Here is a 21,941-nt window from a genome sequence, read left to right on the forward strand (position 1 = left end):
TCTGTAGAAGGCAGAGTTGCTTTGTGGGAACAGCCGGGCTGGTTCGTGAATCTTGATAGGTTTGGAAAGAACTCAAAACTAATGTGCTCCGAGGTCTCCCCGGCAAGCAGTTACTGCTCCTACCGTGAACTTACAGAACTTAGAGACGATATGCCCCAAACCAAAATCCTAGGGAGGAAGCTGGTTTCAACAACAACAAAAACACCCCTTTCCCGGGCAGGTGAGCAAACTCAGCTGGTAAAAAGCACTTGCCAAGCCTGGCTGAGTTTGATCGCCAGAATCCACATAGTGGAAGGAAAAGCGCCTGCTCCCACAGGTTGTCCTCTGAACTCCACAGGTGCACCGTGGCACGTGTACGCCGATACATATAAGCAAATGCGTAACTAAATATAGCCATTTCCTTCTCTCGTTTTTTTAAGGACAGTGTTAGAGACACAGGCCTTATTTTGTAAGCTGTGTTCATTCTAACAAGTTGCTCTCATCATGGGTGGTATGAAGAAAACTCCCCTGATAGATAAGCTCCTTCTCTGTAATTAACTGAACCTAGGGGGTAGGGGTGCGGCAGGGAGGGGTCAGGGGACATGCTTACCATTGATCATTAACCCTAGCCGGGTTCACTACTTCAGTTGGCCCCTACAATGGTGAACTAACCTCTTCCTCCACCGTTTCTTTCTGAATGGCATTAAAAAACAGACAGACATAACTACAGGGGCACCAGGGAAGGCGATGAGATCATGAGCTGAGTGGCAGCGGTCTCCATAAATGCTCCAGAATCAAGAGGGAGGGCTTCTGACCGTGACTTGCTCTCCATCCGCAGGTGAAGATGCCATCACAGGGGACACTGACAAGTATCTTGGGCCACAAGACCTTAAGGAACTGGGCGATGACTCCCTGCCAGCGGAGGGTTATGTGGGCTTCAGTCTCGGAGCCCGGTCTGCCAGGTACTTGATTATCCCCCCACCCCTGCGCCCCCGCCCCCGCCCCGAAGTTTACTTGCAACAACCACGATCTATCATGAGCCAGCACCATTCCCATCTTCCTCATGACTCCAGAACATGCTCTTTGGATGCCGTGTGAATTTCGTGGAACGTGCTCAGTGCAAACGTCCTTGCTCTGCTATTTCCTTGTCGCTGGCTGTGCGTAGTCTTGTGTGACAGAACACATCGGTCGGTTTGTTCCTTCCCCCTTGCACTCTGCAGTCGGCTTCCAGCATGCCACCAGCTGAGCTCCCTGGCAGATGGGAAAGCCAGTCAAGGTGGCATGTTTCCAAAGTAGTTCCCTCCATAGTGGAAAAGATTTCTAGTTATGGATAAGAAAATTGTATATGGATTATTTGGTATACTTTGCTAGTGAAAAATTAATTCATGGTTGATCGGCAGCACCCTTGATGATTAAAAACAACAACAACAACAACTTAAAACTGCCTGCATGCATAGACAGTTGAGGTTTTGCCGTTACTGTGTTGGTCAAGGGCCTGTTCGGAGTGTAACAATGACTTATCAAGAGTCCCAGACAGCAATGGGGCTAATTCAACCCTTACAAATGAAGCAGGGAAGCCTTGACTCCCGAATCACTCACTGTGTGAAGGAAAAAGGACCTTGTCCAAAAGGCTGGGAATTCTTTCCCCCTGGTGTGGCTCAGCTGCAATGTTTGCTGACTGTCAAGTTATTTTAAAGCTAATAATTAAACTTTCTAAGCGAGGGCCCCGAGGACATTTTCCTATAGTTTAGGAATCCGCTGTAAAAAGTTTCATTGTCTAATAGTAAATGGCACTGCCCACAGAGTAAACCTTGGGGTTTGTTCCCAGTGCAGTTGGTGAGAACAGTTTAGACGCTGCGTTGCCTTTTCTTCCAGTTTGGCTTTTAAAAATAGAACCTCAGATAACTTAGTAGATCTGTTTTTCTTTATAAACGGGCTCTAAAAGGCGTGCAAACCTGATAGGAGCAGGTGTCAGCAACAAAGAGAGAAAGACCTTTAAAATATGCATTATTTCAATCACATAGTCTAAGAAATAGAAATGTCTGGATCTGTCAAGGGTCTTGACTTTTGTCTTCTGTGTAGAGCTGGGTACCACTTATACTTCTATAGTGAGCTGCTTTCGCCCCCCTCCTCACATTTTTATGAATATATCCTTTGTAGAAAATTCTAACCACTCGCTTCCAGTAAGCTATGAAAACTAAATATCACCTGTTGTCATTTTTTTTTTGTCTTAAGATAATTTTGAGGATTTCTTGTCTCTGATTTTGACTCTGCTGTTATCTGTTGCTGTTATATGTAAGTCATCTTTGTCATATTGGCGACTCATGTTATGCTCAGAGGCAAACATTTCTTACGGCATATTTTTATAGCTTAATTTTTAAAGAATTAATATCTTAATGTTCTTACAGTGTATCATTAGAGCATTATCAAGTCGGTTATTCTGAGTGTAACATTTAAAGGGACATTCAGTGTATAATTCATTCAATCATAACATTTGTTTTTTTCTTTTTTTTTTCCCTGTCTGATTTATTTCTTTTACATTCTGTTTCTCCTGGTTTTACTTTTTTTTTCTAAAAATACTTTAAAATAGTCCCAAGATCAGGTAAGAAGATGTGGCGCTTTTGTGGTGTTTCTCTGCCTGTCCCTGACCCATGTTCCCATTTTTATTTACTTCGGCATTTGTGCTATGCTGTGCTGGCCTGCAATGTGCTTTTTTTTAAAAAAAATTATTTTTTTGTTTTCCTGCTCAGCTTTAGGAAATCAGTTATGATTGGGAAAGGAAAAAGAAAAGAAAACCAATCTACGAAAAGGAATCTTACTTATATAAAGTAAATGGATGCTAAAGGAATTCCTCTCTCAATACATTTTGTAGAGTGCATGACAAAACTGGAAAGGTTTTGTTGGATCTAAAGAAATAGTGTGGTTTGTTTGCTGGTGGCTGTTTGTTTGAGCTGTCCTAGACACCCCAGTAACGATTTAGCCCAAGGCAGCATGTTTTCCTAACAGGCCCTGCATCTAACACTTAGGTTTCAATGATGGCTACAAATAATCTCTCTAACTTTAGTTTTAAAAAACAATTTAAAGCCTGGAAGTGGCTTTAATCCAAGCACTCAGGAGGCAGAGGCAGGCAGATCTCTGTAAATTCGAGGCCAGCCTGGCCCACAAAACTAGTTTCAGGACAGGCTCCAATGCTACAGAGAAACCCTGTCTTGAAAAGCCAAATAAATAAATAAATAAATAAATAAATAAATGAAAAGCAGCAGGCTTTCTAGACACCCTTAGGTAAATACTCAATACTCTCTGGTCGTGAGTGTGCTGGGATGAGTCAGGGAGTCGGAGTGTTGCTTGGTAGATTTCCTGGGTCCGTCTGCCTGATGGCAGGAAGCAGGTCTGGTCTGGACCGATCCTTAGGAATTTGAAGCATTTCTGTGGCCAGCACTGGTCTGAGCTCTGCTCTGCAGCTGTCACTCACAGACAAACAAGGAGGAGACCATGCTAGAGGACGATCCACAAATCTTAGATTTGAAAATCTGGATCACGATTACGTAACTTCTCTTTAAAAGCTTTGAAACGTTTGCCTACATATAGTCCAATTGGGGCTTAACTGTTGTGGACCGTGGCATGCCAGCCCTGCTTTGAAGAAAGGCGTGGTCTAGAAAGTGTAAGGAGTGGGGCCTCCCAGGGCTTCTCAAATTATGTCAGCGAAGCCCCGTGTCCGGAAAAGACACTAATGGATGGTATAGCCGCCTGTTACCTGTTGGTCTTTCAACTCAAGTGTGTTAGTTAAATGTGGTACAATTTAAAGATCTGATCTTCAGTCGTGATAGCCACAGCCCAAGTGGTCAGGGATCACATGTGACCGGGAGCATGGATCCCGCTCCAGCCCATTACCATCCCTGGATGGAACTGGGCAGTGTTGAAGGAAAGCACCTGAGGGAAGGGAGCTGCTGCTGTGTCTAAGAGGAGCTAAGGGCCAGAAAGAGGAATAAGGAAAGAAAGGCAACTGAAATGAGGAGGAGAAAGGAAGCTTTATGATCACATGACTGGCCTGACCGTGCAGCCCTATGGCGCACTGGGAGGCACCTATGTATGTGCCTGGATCCTGCTCGGCACAGCCGGTAAATATTTGCTGAGCATGTTTGGTAATGACCTTGGAATGAAGGTTAATTCTGAGTCAGAGCGATGAGCAAGATATTCGGAGAAAGCTGAGACTCTATGCTGAAGCAATGACCCACCTTCTGCAGATAACATGTATGATCCAGCTTAGGTTTCAGCTAGGAAGCAGTGGGGAGAAATCCCGCTCTACGAAGGGACATGCGTTCCTTGTTCCCTTCTCTGCTGTCCTTCCATTCACACACACACACACACACACACACACACACACACACACACACACACGTCAAAGACAATGCTACAACCTGACCGATTCATCCAATGGTAATACCGAAAGTCCTACTTAGATTCACGTTATCAGTGAAACAGGCAAAATTACAAAAAAAATACTAAGTTCCCATGGTAAGGATGAGGACTCCCTCCTACACCCATGAGGACTCCAAGATAAAAGGGATCAGTGAGTGTAGTGCTAGTTGTTTTATGGCTAGGGGCAGTAGGTTTCGCCTCATCTCTTTCCCATCGTGTAGCTCTGCCTTATGAAAGGCAGTGAGGTGGGAAACCTTGTCACAAAGAGGTGACCACAGAACATTCTTTCCTGACTGCCTGCCAGCTAAGTAAGGTAGTGGGGTGAGTGGATAATGATGGTGGAGCAGTAGGTATTTCACAGCCGGCATCCTCCTTGTCCCGAGAAGATCCTAATAAAGCCATTAACCTAAGACTCAGATGAACAATAACCCTGATCATCACGTGACTTGTGATAATTAACCTTTTAGAACCATCCCCCCACAATCCCATAATCCACTGGCTTTTAGTTTTAAGAGTCCGTATAGGCGGAGTGTGGGGAAGCTGGATAATTCAGGGACTGTCTATGAGAATGTCTACAAAGGGTAAAAGCTAAGAAAAAAGGAAGAAGGCAGCAAAGCCAAGGAAAGACAGTATTTGAAGACAGGGAATGTGAACGTCTCCTGAGGCACGACCAAGAAGTGCGTGGGGCTGTGTTTCTGTTTCCCTTCTTGAAGATGTCCCTGAGTGTCAGCTCCAAACCAGAGCTCTCGGTGTGCAAACCCGTTGCGGGTTTCCGAAGATTCACCCGCAGACCCCACCACAGCAGAAGAGTTCTATCTATCTCAGTGTGAAAGGCAGCGCAGTTGAACTGAAAGAGGCACCTCCAACATAAAGTCCTTAAGAAACACTGCTGGGGCTGGAGAGATGGCTCAGTAGTTAAGAGCACTGGCTGCTCTTCCAGAGGACCTGAGTTCAATTCCCAGAATTCCCAGCACCCACATGGCCACTCACAACTGTCTGTAACTTCAGTTTTAAATGATCTGACACCCTCACACAGACATACATGCAGGCAAAACACCAATGCATATTAAGTAAAGAAGTAAGAAAAAATTAAAAAAGAAAAAGAAACACGTGTGTTATTGGGTAGAGGTTCTTTTCAATGCCATGTTGGTTCAGCACCATAGTGGGGTACCAAGAGTCACCATGCACTTCATCTCACAGAACTGATATGAAATTGGCCAGATTTAAAAATCTCAGTCATGAAATTTAATGTCTAAAAAATTTTATTTTTGAGATCTTTCTTTTTAAAAAAAAAAAAGAGAGAAAAGCACATTTGTGGGTATTTTTAGCCATCTTGCCTGTTTTTAAAGCTGCATGCGTTTATTTTCTTCCATCCCATCCCACCCATCGCCATCTCCCACTGTTGAATGGGTAACGGCAAACACAACAAACAGCCTCCGCTCCTTCAGTTCGGATAGGTCATACACCTTGAACAGAAGCTCCTACGCGCGGGACAGCATGATGATCGAGGAACTTCTCGTGCCATCCAAAGAGCAGGTATGTGTTATTGTTGTCCTTTGCTTGTTCAGCCTTGGCTCACATGCTGTACTCCAGCAAGCTCTTGGTCCCATAACAGCAGTAGCAGAATGAATGAATATATATATATATATATATATATATATATATATATATATAAAATATGACTTTGTATTTGCAAATTTGGGGGGTACTAGCCAGTTAAAGAAAAGCATCAACCATGCCATAATCAGAGATGTCTCTCTTTTGCAAGCACCCTTCCCCCATATCTCACATAGGGGAACTTGGGGCACCAAACCTTTCTTGCGTCTAGGTCAAATGTCTTTGCTGTTCAATTTGCTGGCATTATTCACGGGAATGTTTTCTAAGCAAAGTGTGTATGTCCATTGAAAATGGCAAGACTTGTGTATAACGAGCAGTCTTAGATTAGATCCGATGTGCTTTAGATCTGTTCTTTTCGGGGTTTTCCAAGGCATAGTGATATTTTCTGTTTCTGTAGAATCTCTGCTGGATTCTTCAATGTTTATGCATTTCCTTCTTTTTGGAGCTTATGGTTGATTGGGTAGTGTGTGATGTAAGAAGGCCTAGGAACACAGTCCTGCCATACATGGACTGAGTGAGAATGGATGGTTCTGGAAAAAATATGCAGACACACACTGTGCCTCGTTTTGACTGTCCACAGTTAGGGACCCAGTGACAGATAGATCTGCCTGGACTATAAACCAACCTAAAGGTAGCTTGTGATATTTGAACACTGTGAATCATTGGTGAAATTATGCTACACCTACACATTGCACAAGGCGATGAGTGACAGTCACACACACCCAAGCTAGAGTTCACTAGCGATAGGGGGTCGGCCCTTTGGAACTCCCACATGTCTGGAGATGCTGACGTCAGGCCCACAAACATGCATTGTACTTCACAATGACCTGCAGTGAATGTTACATCATGCTGTCTAGAATATTCACCATAAGCTGGCCTTACAGAGGGAAATACAGAGGCAGACAGTGTCAGACAGTAAAGAAAACCTTTGTAGGGTGATTATAGGTGTAGCATATGTTATAGGTTTTAGGTGGGTGTAAGTTCAAGAGAGGGCCCTTGTCTCAGTCATAAAACTAGGCTCTTGGGAGCCTGGTGTTGCCAGATCCTGGTAGAGATTTTCTGAGGAATTTAGTCTCATCCTGGTGTTTTCGTGTTTCCTGCCAAAGGAAGTGTTATATATATTGATATTATTCCCAGTGCCTTACAGGAACCCCACAAAATGTTCAGTATTACAGATTATAGGAAACACTGTGGTTGGACCAGACCACTTCACACTCCTACAAGTCACACAGTGGACGCCTCATTAAATAGAACTGGGGCCTCCATTTTTCAGTGGCTGTTTGTTTCAGAGCAAGGGTCTGAAATAGGTGCTTTCCCCAACATCAGCACTAGCGCCACTGTTACCACCAAGCACATCAGAATCGAAGCACAAATCAAAAATAAATGCTCGCCATGTTCCTCGCTTCTGAGGGTCGGCTGGGAGCTGGCCCCAAGATGTGTGCAGGTAGGATGTGTGTGTGTGGGGGAGGGCAGCATGTACTCAGGACTAATGAACTGTGAACGTAAAGGAGAGGCCGAAGGGCTTCAGGGTGAAGCAGGTCCTTGTGGAGTCAGTTGGCAACTTGAGTTTCTGAAACACCAATGTCATGGTCCTCAACCCTCCTGATGCTAGGACCTTTTAATACAGTTCCTGATGTTGTGGTGACCCCTCCCCAACCCCGCCCCAACCATAAGATGATTTCGTTGTTACTTTCCTAGCCGTAATTTTGCTACTGTAATCTTAATGTAAATATCTGTTTTGTGATGGTCTTAGGCAACCCCCACGAAGGGGTCTTTAGAAGGTTGCAACCCACAGGTCGAGGACCACTGGTCTATGTGGCTATCTCTACAGGTCTCTTAATCAGCCAGAGACCACAGCACACTAGGAAAGAGTCTTCAGAGGGAAAAGAAAGCAAACAAATTAGTGAGAATTGTAGAAACCAGAGGTTGTTTTCTTTACTGACCAGCTTGTTCAGTGAAGACCACTCAAGTCCATGGCCAATATAGCGGGGAATGATAGTCATAAGGATATTTTAGGGATGTGTGGGGACACCCTGTAAAGGTCTTGGATGGAGATGTGCACAAAGACATCAGTTTGCTCACTGTGGTCCCAGAGTTGGGTTAGGCAGCAGAGTCTGTGTTCCAGGGGGTGGGGTCACCAAGTTTTCAGGAGTGACCTGAATTAGCCAGCTACTTAATTTTCAATGGTTCATCTCTGGGACAAATGGAACACATCTGACAGAGCATGTATGGATAGGCATGTGTATCTGAGTTACTGTTCTATTGCTTAAAGAGACCAAGGATCTAAAATTATAAAAGAAAGGATCTAAATGGGGGTTAGTCTATGACCATCATGGTGCTGAGCTGGAGGCAGGCAGGCAGGCAGGCAGGCAGGCAGGCAGGCATGGCGCTGGAGAAATAACTGAGAGCTTGCATCTGATCCACAAACAGGTGACAAAGACTGGGCCCAGCATGGGCTTCTGAAACCTCAGACCTCACCCCCAGTCACACACCCCCTCCAACAAGGCCACACCTCCTCCTCAAATAATTTTACCATCTATGGACCAAGCATTGCGAGAGATGAGCCTAGGAAGGGTGTTCTCATTCAAGCCTCCACAGTGTGTGTGTGTGTGTGTGTGTGTGTGTGTGTGTGTGTGTGTGTGTGTGTGTGCACGCATGCGTGCTTGCTGAGATCCGCAGCTGATACCCTCAGGTGTCTTCCTTGTTTGCTCTCCTCTTTAAGCGTTGAGGCAGTCCATCACTGAACCGGAGTTCACTGATATGACTGGTCTGGCCTGTCTGCTTGTTCCAGGGACCTCTTGTCTCCGTCTTCTGTGTGTTGGCATGGCAGGTGGTCACAAGCCTGTCTGGTTGGGGGATCTGAACTCTGGCCCTCACACCCCCACAGCGAGTATTTATCCACAGAGCCATATGCCCGAACCCTACCCCACCCCCTGTTCTTTTTGTGTTTTTCAGATATTAAATTGTTAGATTTAGGTGCAAGGGCATGTGGATATTCTTTTTTTTTTTATACTCTTAGCTTTTTTAAAAAATATTCTTTGCTTTTTTTTTTTTTAAGATTATGTATACAGTGCTTTGCCTGCACATATGCCTGTAGATCAGAAGAGGGCACCAGATCTCATTACAGATGGTTGTGAGCCACCGTGTGGTTGCTGGGAATTGAACTCGGGACCTCTGGAAGAGCAGCCAGTGCTCTTAACTGCTGAGCCACCTCTTCAGTCCCTACATGTGGATATTCTTTGCAGCTTTAAAAAAAACTATATTTGTATGAACACCTTTAAAATGGGTTTGAAAGAGGTGTGCTAACTGGAGGCCAGGAAACAGCTGATTCTGGAAAAGAGAGCTGCCAGATAGGAAGCCGCTACTGCACTGTGCGAGCCTCACAAGAAACATTTACTCAGGTTCACAGGTGCAAGTGAATTAAAACCAAATGATCCAGAGTGAAAAGCCTGGATTTGGAAAGAAGGCTCTGATATTAAGAACACTGGCTGCCCTTACAGGGGATCCAGGTTCAATTTCTGGCACCCACATGGCAGCGTAACTATCTGTAACTCCAGTTCCAGGGCATCCAACACCCTCTTCAGGCCTGCACAGGCACTTGCCACATCCGTGGTACGCATGCATTCAGGTAAAACACCCATACACATAGGTTATAAAAAAGAAAATGAGTCGTCCTGCTCTCTCACCTCTAGCTCTGTGTTTACGGATTTCAAAAGACAGCTTCTCCAGGGTACTAGAGAGCTGGGAAGCATGACACAAGTTTTAAACATTTAGCATTCCCGAACTGCTGGGCCCTGGCTTGCTATCGGGTTCAATGCTACTCATTACTCTCTGCTTAGAATTTCTCTGACAGGTCAGGGTAGACAGCGGACACAAATTAACTCTGTGTGAACTTTCTCCCGCAGGCCAGGCCCTGCCCGGGGTGAGAACAGCCTCTGCTCCCTCATCCCGATGACTAATGTGTTTGCACATTAACCCCAGTTAAAGTACAGTTGAGATACAAGGTGACCAGCCTGGGCTGCCACCCCCAGGACCCCAGGATCTTAGTTTCATTTCCTGTTGCTTTTGTGAACCATTCAGGCACCAGCAACTTACGAGTCTATTTTAGTTCACAGTTCAGGGTATGGTCTGTCTGTCCTGGTGGAGAAGGCAAGGCTTTTGAAGCAGCTGGTCACATTGCTTCCACAGTCAGTACTAGAGAGCCATGAATGTGTGCCCGCCAGGGCTCGGCTCCCATTCTCCGCTGGCACGGTCTTGAATCCCTGTCCTGCGCAATGGTCCTACCCACAATTAAGATGCATCTTCACACCTTCATTAATTTAATCAGTTAATTGATTCTGTCCCCTCAAGGCCCATCTCCCTGACCATTCTAGACCTGTCCCGTTGACATTTAACACTAACAGTCACACTGTGCCATCCCAGGATCTCGTGTGGGGTCGAGGCAGGTGTGGATGCTAGAGCTTGAGGGGGCATGGGAGAGGTAAGTATCCTGTATCCCTCCCAGGCCTCAGTCATGTGGACCACTTCATTCCTTCCCCACAGGAAGTGCATTTGAATCAAATACACTTCGCATTTCAGCTGTGCCCCTTGGTCATCTATGAGCCCTGCTTTGGACATGGGAGAAGCATGGTGGATTCCTCTGCCAGCACATCCTAGATAATGTCCCTGCCCACGAGAATTGTCAAGAGAACTGCTAACACCGGAACTGCTCAGTCCCTGACTCAGTGGGCCTGGGAGGGACCAGCCATGGGAATTTCAGTGTGCCTCCAAGCTGAATGCCAGTGCTGCTGACTAGGGGTTCTTAACAGCAGGTGCACAATGGGGTCACTATGCCTCTTTCAGAGACACCCCATGTCTAGACCCTAGATGTGGGTGGTTTCTAAAGCCCCGCAGGTGATTTCCACATATCTTTCCAGCTAGAAACACTGGGCATGGCATCTCTGACTGCATTCTGTGTTTCTGCCCCCAGCTCATCCACACCCACTGGCTCAGATTACATCAGTACTGCCCATGTGCAGGTTTCTGTCATTATTCCCTAAGCAAGGCAATGAAACCATAGCAATTACATTACAATAGGTATTACACTTATCTTGATATAGTTAAGAGTATACAGGAAGCTACGTATAGATTTTATGATAATTCTATAATCTTATGTAATGGACTTGGGCACCTGAAGATGAGAATATTAGCTGGGGTGGAGGACTAGAATATCTCCTGAGGACAGCTATATATCGATCGGTCATCATCTATGGTGTTTGATTTTAAAGCTCAGATGTCTGCGTGCCAGGCTGTCTTAGCATGTCACTGGTAACTCAGGCTAGGAGTGTAGCTCAGTTAGTTGAATTCTTGCCCAGCTTGTGTTCATGAAGCCATGGGTTTGGTCTCCAGTACTACAGAAACTCAAGCATGGTGGCACGCCCCTGAGAAGTACAGGCAGGAATCCCAGGGCATCCTTTATGACAAGAGGAAGTTTGAGGCCAGCCTGGTCCATGAGAGCCTACCTATGTTAAACAGCCAACGAGGAAGAGTTGGCAAGATGGTTGAGTGGGTAAAGGCTCTTACTATCAGGCCTGCCCACCTGAGTTCGGTCCCCTAGAAGTAGAAAACGGTGGGATTAGAAAATTGACTCCTACAGGTTGCTCTCTGGCCTCCACACATAGCACTTGGCATATGTGTTCATACACACGTACACACACAAAATAAAATTTAAATGTAATTTTAAACTTTTATTTATTTTTAATTTATTTTATGTGTATGGGTGTTTTGCCGTGAAGCCAGAAAGGGGGGGGGTCAGATCCTCTGGAATGGTAGTTACAGAGGGTTGTGGGCTGCCACAGTGGTGCTAGAGATGGAAACCCTTGGTCCTCCAGAGGAGTAGGAAGTGCTCTTAACCACTGACCCATCTCTTCAGCCTCTAAAATGTAATTTTTTTTTAAAAAAAAGACCATCAACTTTATTTGGAATCATCCCTTTTTCGATAGTTGTTAATGAAGAGAAGAATAGTCTCAAAGGAAGCCTGGCTGTCTTAAAAGAAATCAGTGGATGTCATTGTTTCTTCTCATAGAATTACTGGGAGCAGCTCTTTAGTGTGCCTTAGGAAACGACAGCCCATGGTTCACATCAGCTAGTTCCTGCCTGACTTATACAAAGAGTGATGTTCATCATATGTCTTAAGCGGCTAGGATGCTTCTGGCTGTGGTAAAGGTGGCATACAGAGTGCCTGGCCTTATCCTAAGCATCTTGCCAGCATTGATTTGCTCACACTTCACATCAACCTTCAGAGATAATTTCCTGGCCTCATTAAAGGCGGACTCCTCATGACTGGAGTAACTCACCCCGTGGTATGGGTGGAGCGGGGGAGGGGCAGTTATGGTGTGGGAGGAGCAGGGGGTGGTGCAGTTTGCTGGGCACAGCTTGAAGTGGGCGAGTCACTGGCTACCCCATTTCCAGACTGCCCCATATAACAGCTGCAGTATCTATCCATCAGTTCTGCTCAGGGTGGGGAAGAAGCCGGTAAGGAACCCAGGGATTTGACACCTGGTCCTCAGGTCTGATACCTGGTGGTGATAATTTTCCTGACTGTAGTGTGTGCCTCTGGTCCACTATTTTGTGGCATACAATTACTACATTTAAGCACAGTAATCATCATGATTCTTATTTCTAGCAAGTTTTAGCAATGTTCTTTGAAAATGAAGAACTCACAACACTCAGCAACAGGTCTGAAATGTGAAGAGCCAGGACGTATGGCATGTAAACTGCAGCGGAAGGAATGAGGCATTTGACCTCTGCCTGGCTCTATGCTTACACTCCTGTGAGCGGCAGAGCCAGTATCTCCATGGGCAGATTCTGCCCGCCCAACTGGCTTCTCTGTCAGACCACTGAAAGAAGGGTACAATCCCCTACTCCTCTCCAAGGATGAGACCCAAATGTGGCTATTTAGGGCATTCCTGCTCCTGCAGAGATCATAGTAAAGGCTCAACAACAAAGTAAAATTGGAGCATTGTAAGACTGTAAGACTCCAATTTGCCTAGGCTTTTAAAAAATAAACAACAACAAAAACCCACTGTGTGTGTGTGTGTGTGTGTGTGTGTGTGTGTGTGTGTGTGTAGGCCAAGGGACAACTCAGGTCATCAGAAGGCTTGGTTGCAAGCTTCTTTTCTCGCTGAACCATCTTGCAGGTCACATCTAGCCTTTGGAGAAAGCAGCTAAACCATCAAGATGAGTAGCACCCGTGTTTCTAGGCGTAGATCATGAGACCGAGTGAGCTATGGCTGAATTCAGCCATACCTGCAAGCCAACCCCACTGAGACTTTCATTTAAACCAGCAATCTAATTTCCACCTTTCCCTATCCCAGTTGAACCTGGGTCTCAGTCTTTACTAACATTCTAGCTGCCGGTGCCAGCGGAATCTGATGTCAACAGCCACTTGTCCACAGTATCACGGGAAGGATTCTGGCATCTTCAGGCACTGACTATTGTTTCAGGCTTTCCTATCTAGGAATAGATTAATCTAACTAACAAAATAAAAGTAAGGTGAGCGATCAGTCTTTCGAGAACATAGCTATAAACCTTGGTGTTCCCAAGCACCCCCATTTCTTTAAAAAGAGGGGTCTCTTACCATTTCCTACTAGGAGATGAATAGCCTGCTAGCATTTCTTGCTCTTCTGCTCACTTAGGGGTGCATAAAGAGAGATGTAGGGCAGCTGTTTCTGGCCCGCCTCCTTCTCTGCTTGGACTGCCTTCCTATGCAGACTTCCTTTTAGTCCACATTTGCCCTCGTGATTTTGGCCTATGGATACAGGGCAGGCCTTCCAATAATGACATATTTTCAAGGTCTAATGAAAAAGTTTTCTAATCAGTTGTATCATCCGCCCAAAGGATAACTGTGGAGATAATTCTGCAAACACTGTTGGAGGCTGTCACAGATGTATAGGCAAATTGATCACATCTTCAGACCTGCGACTCTCCTCAGGGAGAACCACAGCCTAACATTCTAGTACCTTTGAATTAAATTTGGTCTTTTTAGAGGCTATTATGATTTTATATGTTTCTGGTCATGCGATGTGCATAAGCTGTTGGACTGTTTAATGTCTTAGCTATAGGCAGAAGTTTCTGACCCACGAGCTGCTCCCAAGTAACCACACAGAGGCTTAATATTAATTATCAACGCTTGTCCATTAGCTCAGGCTTGTCCATTAGTTAGTTATTACAAGCTAACTCTTACATTTTAAATTAACCCCTATTTCTTATCTATGCTTTGCCACATGGCTTGGTACCCTTTCCCAGTATGCCATGCTCATCTTGCTTTTCTGCAGCTGATCACTAGTCCAGACTCTAACCTCTTTCTTTTCAGCATCCAGGAGCCAGATTAGGAGTCTGACTCTTCTGCCCAGTCTCTTCCTTCCTAGTTATACGTCAGCCAGTTCTTTATTAACCAATGAGAGTAATACATATTCACAGTGTATAGAAGGATCATTGTACAGCACTTAGCCCATAATATGCACACTGGCAAGTCCTTCAACAGAAACTGCATGCTTGCTTTCTCGAGATCTTAGCCTTGTCAATCATCTCAGCAATGGAAGGAAAAGCTTATGTAATCCAGATGGCCCTGGGCTAATAGGGTTCTCTTTTCCATGCCTTACCGCGGTGACTTTCCAGTTCTGCCATACTTGCTAACTTTGTTCTTCCTTCTGCCTGTGTGACTCTAAGCAGGGCTCAGAAAGGGGGCATAGTGGCAGAATAAAGCCGAAAGATTTGCCTGATAGTCCCCAGGGAGATAAGCACCTGGTCTGGCGACATTTAATATGCTGCTTTCTTCTTGGAAGTGCTTGGCCAGCAGTACTGGGGGTATTCATTCAACACCTCACAAAGATGGCTCAACGAGATTACAAGTCTGTTTTAAGGCAGAGAAGTTGGTATTGTGAGTTTCTTAAGTCACTGGGGTCAGTTGGTGGTGACGTGCCCGACAGGCTCAGCTTTCAGGATAGCCCTGGTTAACCTCTTCCCACTGAACATAGCTAAGATAGCTAGAAATAAATCAAATTTAGAAATCGTAACGACCTGTGCTTCATTACAGCTTAAATTCTAATCTCAATTTAAGTTTTCACCGTTTTTTGTGGTCCACACTCGTCACCCCAACTACCAAGGAGGCCGAGGCAGGGAGATCAGGGGTTCCAGGCCAACCTGGTCTTTAAAACTACGAGGAAAAAGTGGCTGGAGGTTTAGCTCAATGATGAAGGACTTCCCTAGCGTGTGTGAGACCCTGAGTTTAGTGCTGATACCTGAGAAAGAAGAGAGAAACAAAAAGCCTTATAAGGCAATAGTAGTCGATTTCAAGAAAAAGACGTTCTTGAGAGAGAGGAGGAGGCCTGCTTTGACGTTTACATCACTGCTAGTATCGATTTTGTTGTTGCCTCTCGCATAGTACAGGATGGACTCAGAATCACCGTGGGCCTGAGAATGGCCTCGAATTTCAGATCCTCCTGCCTCAGCCTTCTGAGGATGGGGTTAGAGCCGTGTACCACCACACATGGCTTGAATCAGCTCTGCTTTTATGGAATCCATTTCTCCAGTTCTTTTGGTTTGGCTTTTAAAAGCAGGATCTTCTGTAGCCAAGGGTAACCTGGAACTTCTGATCCTCCTGCCTCTACCTTTCAAGGACAGGCATGACCGCCCATTCCGCCATCCCTGATGGATCCTAATTCTTTTTTTTTTAAAATATTTATTTATTATGTATACAATATTCTGTCTGTGTATGTGCCTGCAGGCCAGAAGAGGGCACCAGACCCCATTACAGATGGTTGTGAGCCACCATGTGGTTGCTAGGAATTGAACTCCGGACCTTTGGAAGAGCAAGCAGTGCTCTTAACCTCTGAGCCATCTCTCCAGCCCCCTGGATCCTAATTCTTAAAAGGTTTCATGGCATGTGTGTTTGCTATCTCCTTCTGGACCTCCAAGCCTCCCATGTTACTCTTTTCAGTTCTGTGATAGAACACTGTGACCAGGAGCAACATGTGGAAGGGATTACTTTGGCTTCCCACAGTTTCAGAGAGTTAAGAATCCACTGTGGCAGGGGAAAGCATGGCCACAAGCAGCAGGCAGCAGGCATGTTGGCAGGAACTAGGAGCTGAGAGATCAAATCTCTAGCCACAAACACAAAACAGCAAACTGCAAGCCGGATAAGGCTAAAACCTCTCAAAGCCCACCCCGGGTGATGTCCTTCTCCAGCAAAGATGTAGCCGCCCTCCAATCCAACCGGCACTGACACCTAGAGGCCAAGTGTTCAACTACCTGAGCCTGTAGGGGACATTTCTCATTCAAAGCATTACACCACCTATGAATAGGTACTGTCATTTACTGCCTTGTTTTCTCTGGTGTGTGTTTGGTGTGTCTGTGAGTGTATGACGTGTGGATGTGTATGTTTGTAGGTATGTGCACGTCACAGCTCCTGTGTAGAGAGCAGAGGCAGTTCTTGATAGGTCTGTCTTGTTTCTGGCTGGCTGTGTGCTCCAGGGTAGCGGATTCACAGGTTGCTGGGCAGGTCTCTAGTACCCAACTCCCTGCTGTCCCCCTCGGCAGCCGGTGATCTTTCCCAAGAGTTTTAGGGACCTTAGAACCAGCCAAAACAGGGTTTGTGACCTTGACACTGAAAAGAATGTCAGCACCAGCCAGTTTGTGAAGCAGCGAAGGAGATTTTATTGAAGATATTTTAACACAGGTTTAAGCACAGGGCCTATGAGAATGAGAGGCACTTAGAAGGCCGACGACCTAGGGCCCCTGGGAAGGTCCAAATGTGTTATTTTCACAACAGTCATGGGTGGGATTTTGATGGAATTTCAAATTACCGCCATATCAGTGGAAGGCTCCCGAGGGCACCTGATAGCATCTCAATTACAGAGTAAAAAGTCCCACCCACAGGGGGACATTTTGTGTGAGAATTTCAGGCTATATCTGGAGAAGATGACGAGGTCCTGCTCACGGCCACATGCATTCAGGCCTTACGCCCTATCTCAGTATTAGGTATCTATAGATGAAAGCAACATCACCATTATACCAGACTTCTTTACAGCTAGCGCTAATTATGCTGGAATTCTTAGCTAGGAGAGGCTTCCGTTCAGGCCCTTTTCCTTCTCCGGTTTCTAATTTTGCTCCTCCTATCCTGCCTCAGGATTGCTGAGGGTACAGATGTGCACAGTCACATCTGGTTTTCCAGGGGGTCAAACTCAGATCACCCCAAACTAGTGGTAAGACTCCTGTCTCAGCCTCCCAAGTCTTGGGGTCACAGCTGAACCCTACCATACGCTGCTGAAACAGGCGCTCTCTGCAGTTCACAAACAGAAGCCTGCAGCCGGTGAGAGTAGGTGACTGCTGTATGTTACACGCTGTTTAGCTGGCACACCTGAGACTAAAGCCTCCATTTGCTGGATGCCTGGAGACCAAATCCTGGCCCCTCCTAGACAGCGGAGTGACCCTGACCCAACGACTGGCCTGTCTTGAAGCACAATGATGTGGGAAGAGACTCTGCCTAGCCCCAGATCCCTGTCATCTTGTCACTCAGAAGGCAAGTGCTCTACGCCGGGCACTCTCCACAGTCTTAAATTCAGCTCAGTCAATGTCTTTCAATCGAGCGCTTGCTCCCCCCCCCCCCCCCCCCCTCCATGGTCTGAAGAGTGCACGGATGCTAAAGTTTTGCACGGAGAGATGCAACATTATATAAATGTAAGAAGCAATGCCCTTTAGCTATTTTTGCCTCGGTGCACTAACTACCGTGTATTTAAAGTAGTGAAGAGTCTTTCCAAGTTTAAAAGAGAGATGAGTCAAGACAGATAGCAGGTGCCGGGCGGTGGTGGCACACTCCTTTAATCCCAGCACTCGGGAGGCAGAGGCAGGCGGATCTCTGAGTTCGAGGCCAGCCTGGTCTACAAGAGCTAGTTCCGGGACAGGCTCTAGAAACTACAGGGAAGCCCTGTCTCGAAAAACCAAAAAATAAAAAAAATAAATAAAAAAAGACAGATAGCAGGTGATCAATCTGGGCCTTTACTAAAGTTCTGTTTGTTCATTTAAAATTAAGTCTCTCTCTGGAAGTGTATGTGCATGCATGTGGGTGCCCACAGATTCCCCAGAGTTGGTGTTACAGGCAGTTGTGAACCACCCAGTGTGGGTGCTGGGAACTGAACTCTGGTCCCCTGCAAGAGCAGTACTCACGCTTAACCTATGAGCTATCTCTTCTGCTCCATCAGATTCTTATTTTATTTTTTATGTTTTGGTTTTTGTTGTTGGTGGTGGTGGTTTTGATTTTTTGGGACAGGGTTTCTCTGTATAACTTTGGAGTCTGTCCTGGAACTCACACTGTAGACCAGGCTGGCCTCCAACTCACTGAGATCCACCTGCCTCTGCCTCCTGAGTGCATCAGGTTCTTTAAAGAAGGCCAGCTACTGGAGGCAGGAAACCTGGAAGGTCATGAAGATCTTAGCAGCAGCCCATAGCACCAAGAAGAGTCTTATTTTTGCAGCCTTTAGGGCAGTGGTTCTCAACCTGTAGGTTGCAACCCCTTTGGGAGTCACGTAGCAGATACCCTGCATATCAGATATTTACATTATAATTCATAACAGTCGAAAAATTACAGTTATGAAGTCACAATGATCGGAGGGTCACCAGAACATGAGGAGCTGTATTAAAGGGTTGCAGCCATTAGGAAAGTTGAGAACCACTGCTGTTGAGGGTAGCACCCCTCCCATCCCTCCACTCCTCACTCCTACCTCCAGCTCTAAGCTTAGAGGGAAAGGGTCTCAGCAGATTAGTGAGGGTGCTAGATAAGACGTAAGACAGTAATGTAGGAAACTAATTCTACAGTCCTACCCTGCCTTGAATCTGTTATATAGTAGGAGCTTGGCAACTCCAGGAAGGCACTAGATAGAACGAAGGGAGGGCTGACCAAAGTGAGGATAGCCTCTGAGCGCTAACTCCAGGACAAGCATTGTTTATGGTTTGCAATACAAACTCTTCAAAGCATTAAGTGGGCCATCCTGTGATCACAGGAACTGGGACGTTACTATGACCTCCTCACCACCTACCGTATACTCAGAGGCATGGCGAGATTTTTGACTTGGATCACTGTGTAGTGGCGTAGACAGCCTCTCTCACAGGCCTCCTCCTCATGTTTGTGGACTGAGGAGAGAGACAGCCACATGACTTTCCCCTGTGCTGGCCCTGTCCAGTCTGCTCTGGGGATGAATTGCTCCTTGACACACACTGGTTTGGTTGCCTCATCCCAGCTGTCTCTTCAGAAAAATCCCATTTGCTTTTCTTCAGATGAGATGCCCTTGAGTTTTGTGTGTGACCTGTTGCTAGGCGACCTGTTGGGCACTGGTGCAAGGACCACCTTCCGCTGTCTCTCAGAGCAGCAGAGTAGACAGTTCAGGAAGGGGGGGGGGGTTTCCAAGTCCACACTGGGTCTTAACCCTAGCTTTCAGCACTGAGGGGCTCACAGTCCGCAGTCGGAAGTGATACAACTATAGAGCCAACTAGATCTCTCTCACATTCTCCACTTGCCCCTCCCTTCTTGTTCTCTCCCTTTCCTCCCCTTTCCACCCCTCTCTTCCTTTCTCTCCCTTCCTGCCCCTTCTCCTGTACTCAGTATTTACTCCCAGACCTGGGCTTCTGGGCGTGTCCTGGTTTGTAAGACCGATGTGTTCTATTTATTTCCGGACCTGGACTTCAGGGTGTGTCCCGGTTAATGAGGCCAGTGTGTTCTTACTCTCCCCTTTCCTCTGATGCATAGGGCCGCGAAGATGCTATTTTAGGAAAATCTTAAGCTCTTGGAGACAGTGACTTCATCACTGGTCAGGCTTTGGCTTCCACCGAATAGTATGTAGTTTGAGTGTAATAGTGTCCCCGCTGTCACATCCAAGATCAAAAGCCTGTGAGTGAGTGTTCTTGTTCCCTTTGACATGGGAGTTAAAGGCCTTAGGAAGTCGGTGTGAACTGTTTTTAATATACTGTCCCGCTGAAGCCACTGTGTGCCAGCTGGGGTCTTTGTGTTGCCAGATGTTGGAAGGCATTGTGAGCCTCTGTTTCCTTAACTGTAAAGAGTGTAATATCACGCTGAGGTCTAGAAGGTTCTGGGTACTTGGAGAACCTAAGGCAGTTTACCACTGTTAAAAAGAATTGAAGGCCAAGGTGGTGACCCACTCCTGTTATCCTAGCACCCTCTGTCTGAGACAAAGCAGCCAGAGCTGCATTGCAAGAACATGTCTCAAACACAAAATAAAATTTCAAAGGATTAAGTGCTTTCTGAGTCAACAAACAGGACCTAGGTTTCTGTAAGATGCCATGTTACAACTGAGGGGGAGCTGTCAGTTGACACAAGCATCCTGTGCAAATATCTGAAACCGGGACATTTTGAGTTTTGTTCTTGCCCCCCAATAAATCATTCTATTTTAACAAATAACCGAACACAAACCAAAGTCCTCTGGAGAGTGTGGGAGTCTTTTTACATTCAAAGATACCGTGTTACATCTTCTCACCGATATGGCACTGGTGCTAGGCTGTTATTCACAGTCTCACCAAGACTTTCGTCAATGAGTGAAAGACAAAGACGCTCTGAAAATGGAGAAACATGCCAAGAACAGAGGGCGGCAGATGTTACCAGGGAAACGGTGGAGCAAAGCTTCCCCCTGTACCCATGGGGGGCCAGTTGTTGGCTTTGTTTGTACCAAGTGGGTATGCAAGCTAATCCCTTAAATACATGCACCCCCTTACCCATGGCCAGAAAAGTCTATACGGGTAGTTAGCACACTTGTAGCGGTAGAAGCCGGAGGGAGAAACGCCCGCTGTCGCTATGCGCAGGCGCAGGTCTTAGCTGTGGTCACTGTGCGCAGGCGCAGGCCTTGGTACAGGACTATTGATGCTGGACCTCTGCCGCCCTTCTAGCTCCTCTCCTGAAATCACGAACTCAGATGATTACCTCCTATTTCCCGAGCTGATGTGAAAACTGGGCACAGAGAGGCCCACAATCACCTCACTTAGAGTTGCCTCCAGTAGCGAGGGTAACCCGTAGGAAGTGACGAGAGGAGCTGCCAAATTCAGTAGTGTCTCAACCCCCAAACTGAACCTCTTTCACCAGGCACCACCTCCAAGTTATGAGACCTAGGTACCGGGTCACACGTAGCTCATGCTGGCCTGGAACTCACTACCTAATTGAGGGCGACCGTAAACTCCCGACCCTTCTGCCTTCACACTCCACATTCTGGGATTACAGGTGTGTGCTACTGTCCCCAGGAATGCGGTGCCAGAGGTCAAACCTGGGGTTTCTTGTATGCTAGACAAGTATTTGGCCTGCTGAGCCACATCCCCGGCTGTTGCTCCGTAGTCAGGAGTCACCCAACAGCATGCCCCACTTACCCTTTGCAATGGTTATTGGTAGAGCTAAGGCTATGCTTCGGAGCCATGGTGGCCTGTGCAGTGGCCGTCAGGACATTTTGAAATTAGTGTCATTTACTAAGGTTCAGTAGATGCTGGTATGTCACCGTTCAGTTTTACAGAAACCCTAGCCTATACAAAGTATCTGGAGACAGAAAGGAAATTCCCAACTCGTGATCTGCCTGTAAAACTGCAGGTTCCGTTGAGTTGCCATTATTTTTAGAAACCTTCCCTGTAGGAAGAACGTTCTGGCCGCTCATATTTAAGTTATTCAGACGCAATTAGGGCCACTCATAAACCTGAGCCAGCTCCGTGCCAGAGGAAAGTGGGCTGCTGGGAGAAATTACTCTGGCTCCTAATAATGGATTGAAATGCTACCTGTCGAACCTTCTAGGTCGCCGGTTTGGGCAGGTGTACCAGCTGCTCAGCAGTGTTGTGACGAGACTCTGATGAGTGGCAAGAAGCTCTAAGAGGCAGGGAGAGGAATATCTAAGGAGGTGTGAGAT

The 21,941-nt window shown here is 46.3% G+C and overlaps 1 protein-coding gene across 3 annotated transcripts in view; it reads left to right on the forward strand.

The window, feature by feature from the left end:
- Positions 1–21,941, forward strand: part of Ank3 (ankyrin 3) — a 302,267-nt gene that overhangs the window by 211,078 nt on the left and 69,248 nt on the right. For all 3 annotated transcript variants that reach the window (XM_038341994.1, XM_038341995.1, XM_038341996.1), the window contains 2 exons: positions 818–941; positions 5,832–5,934. In XM_038341994.1, coding sequence (XP_038197922.1) covers positions 818–941; positions 5,832–5,934 — 227 coding nt within the window. The remainder of the gene's footprint in view (positions 1–817; positions 942–5,831; positions 5,935–21,941) is intronic.

This window comes from Arvicola amphibius, chromosome 9 (assembly GCF_903992535.2).
Source record: "Arvicola amphibius chromosome 9, mArvAmp1.2, whole genome shotgun sequence".
NCBI classification, from domain to species: Eukaryota; Metazoa; Chordata; class Mammalia; order Rodentia; family Cricetidae; genus Arvicola; species Arvicola amphibius.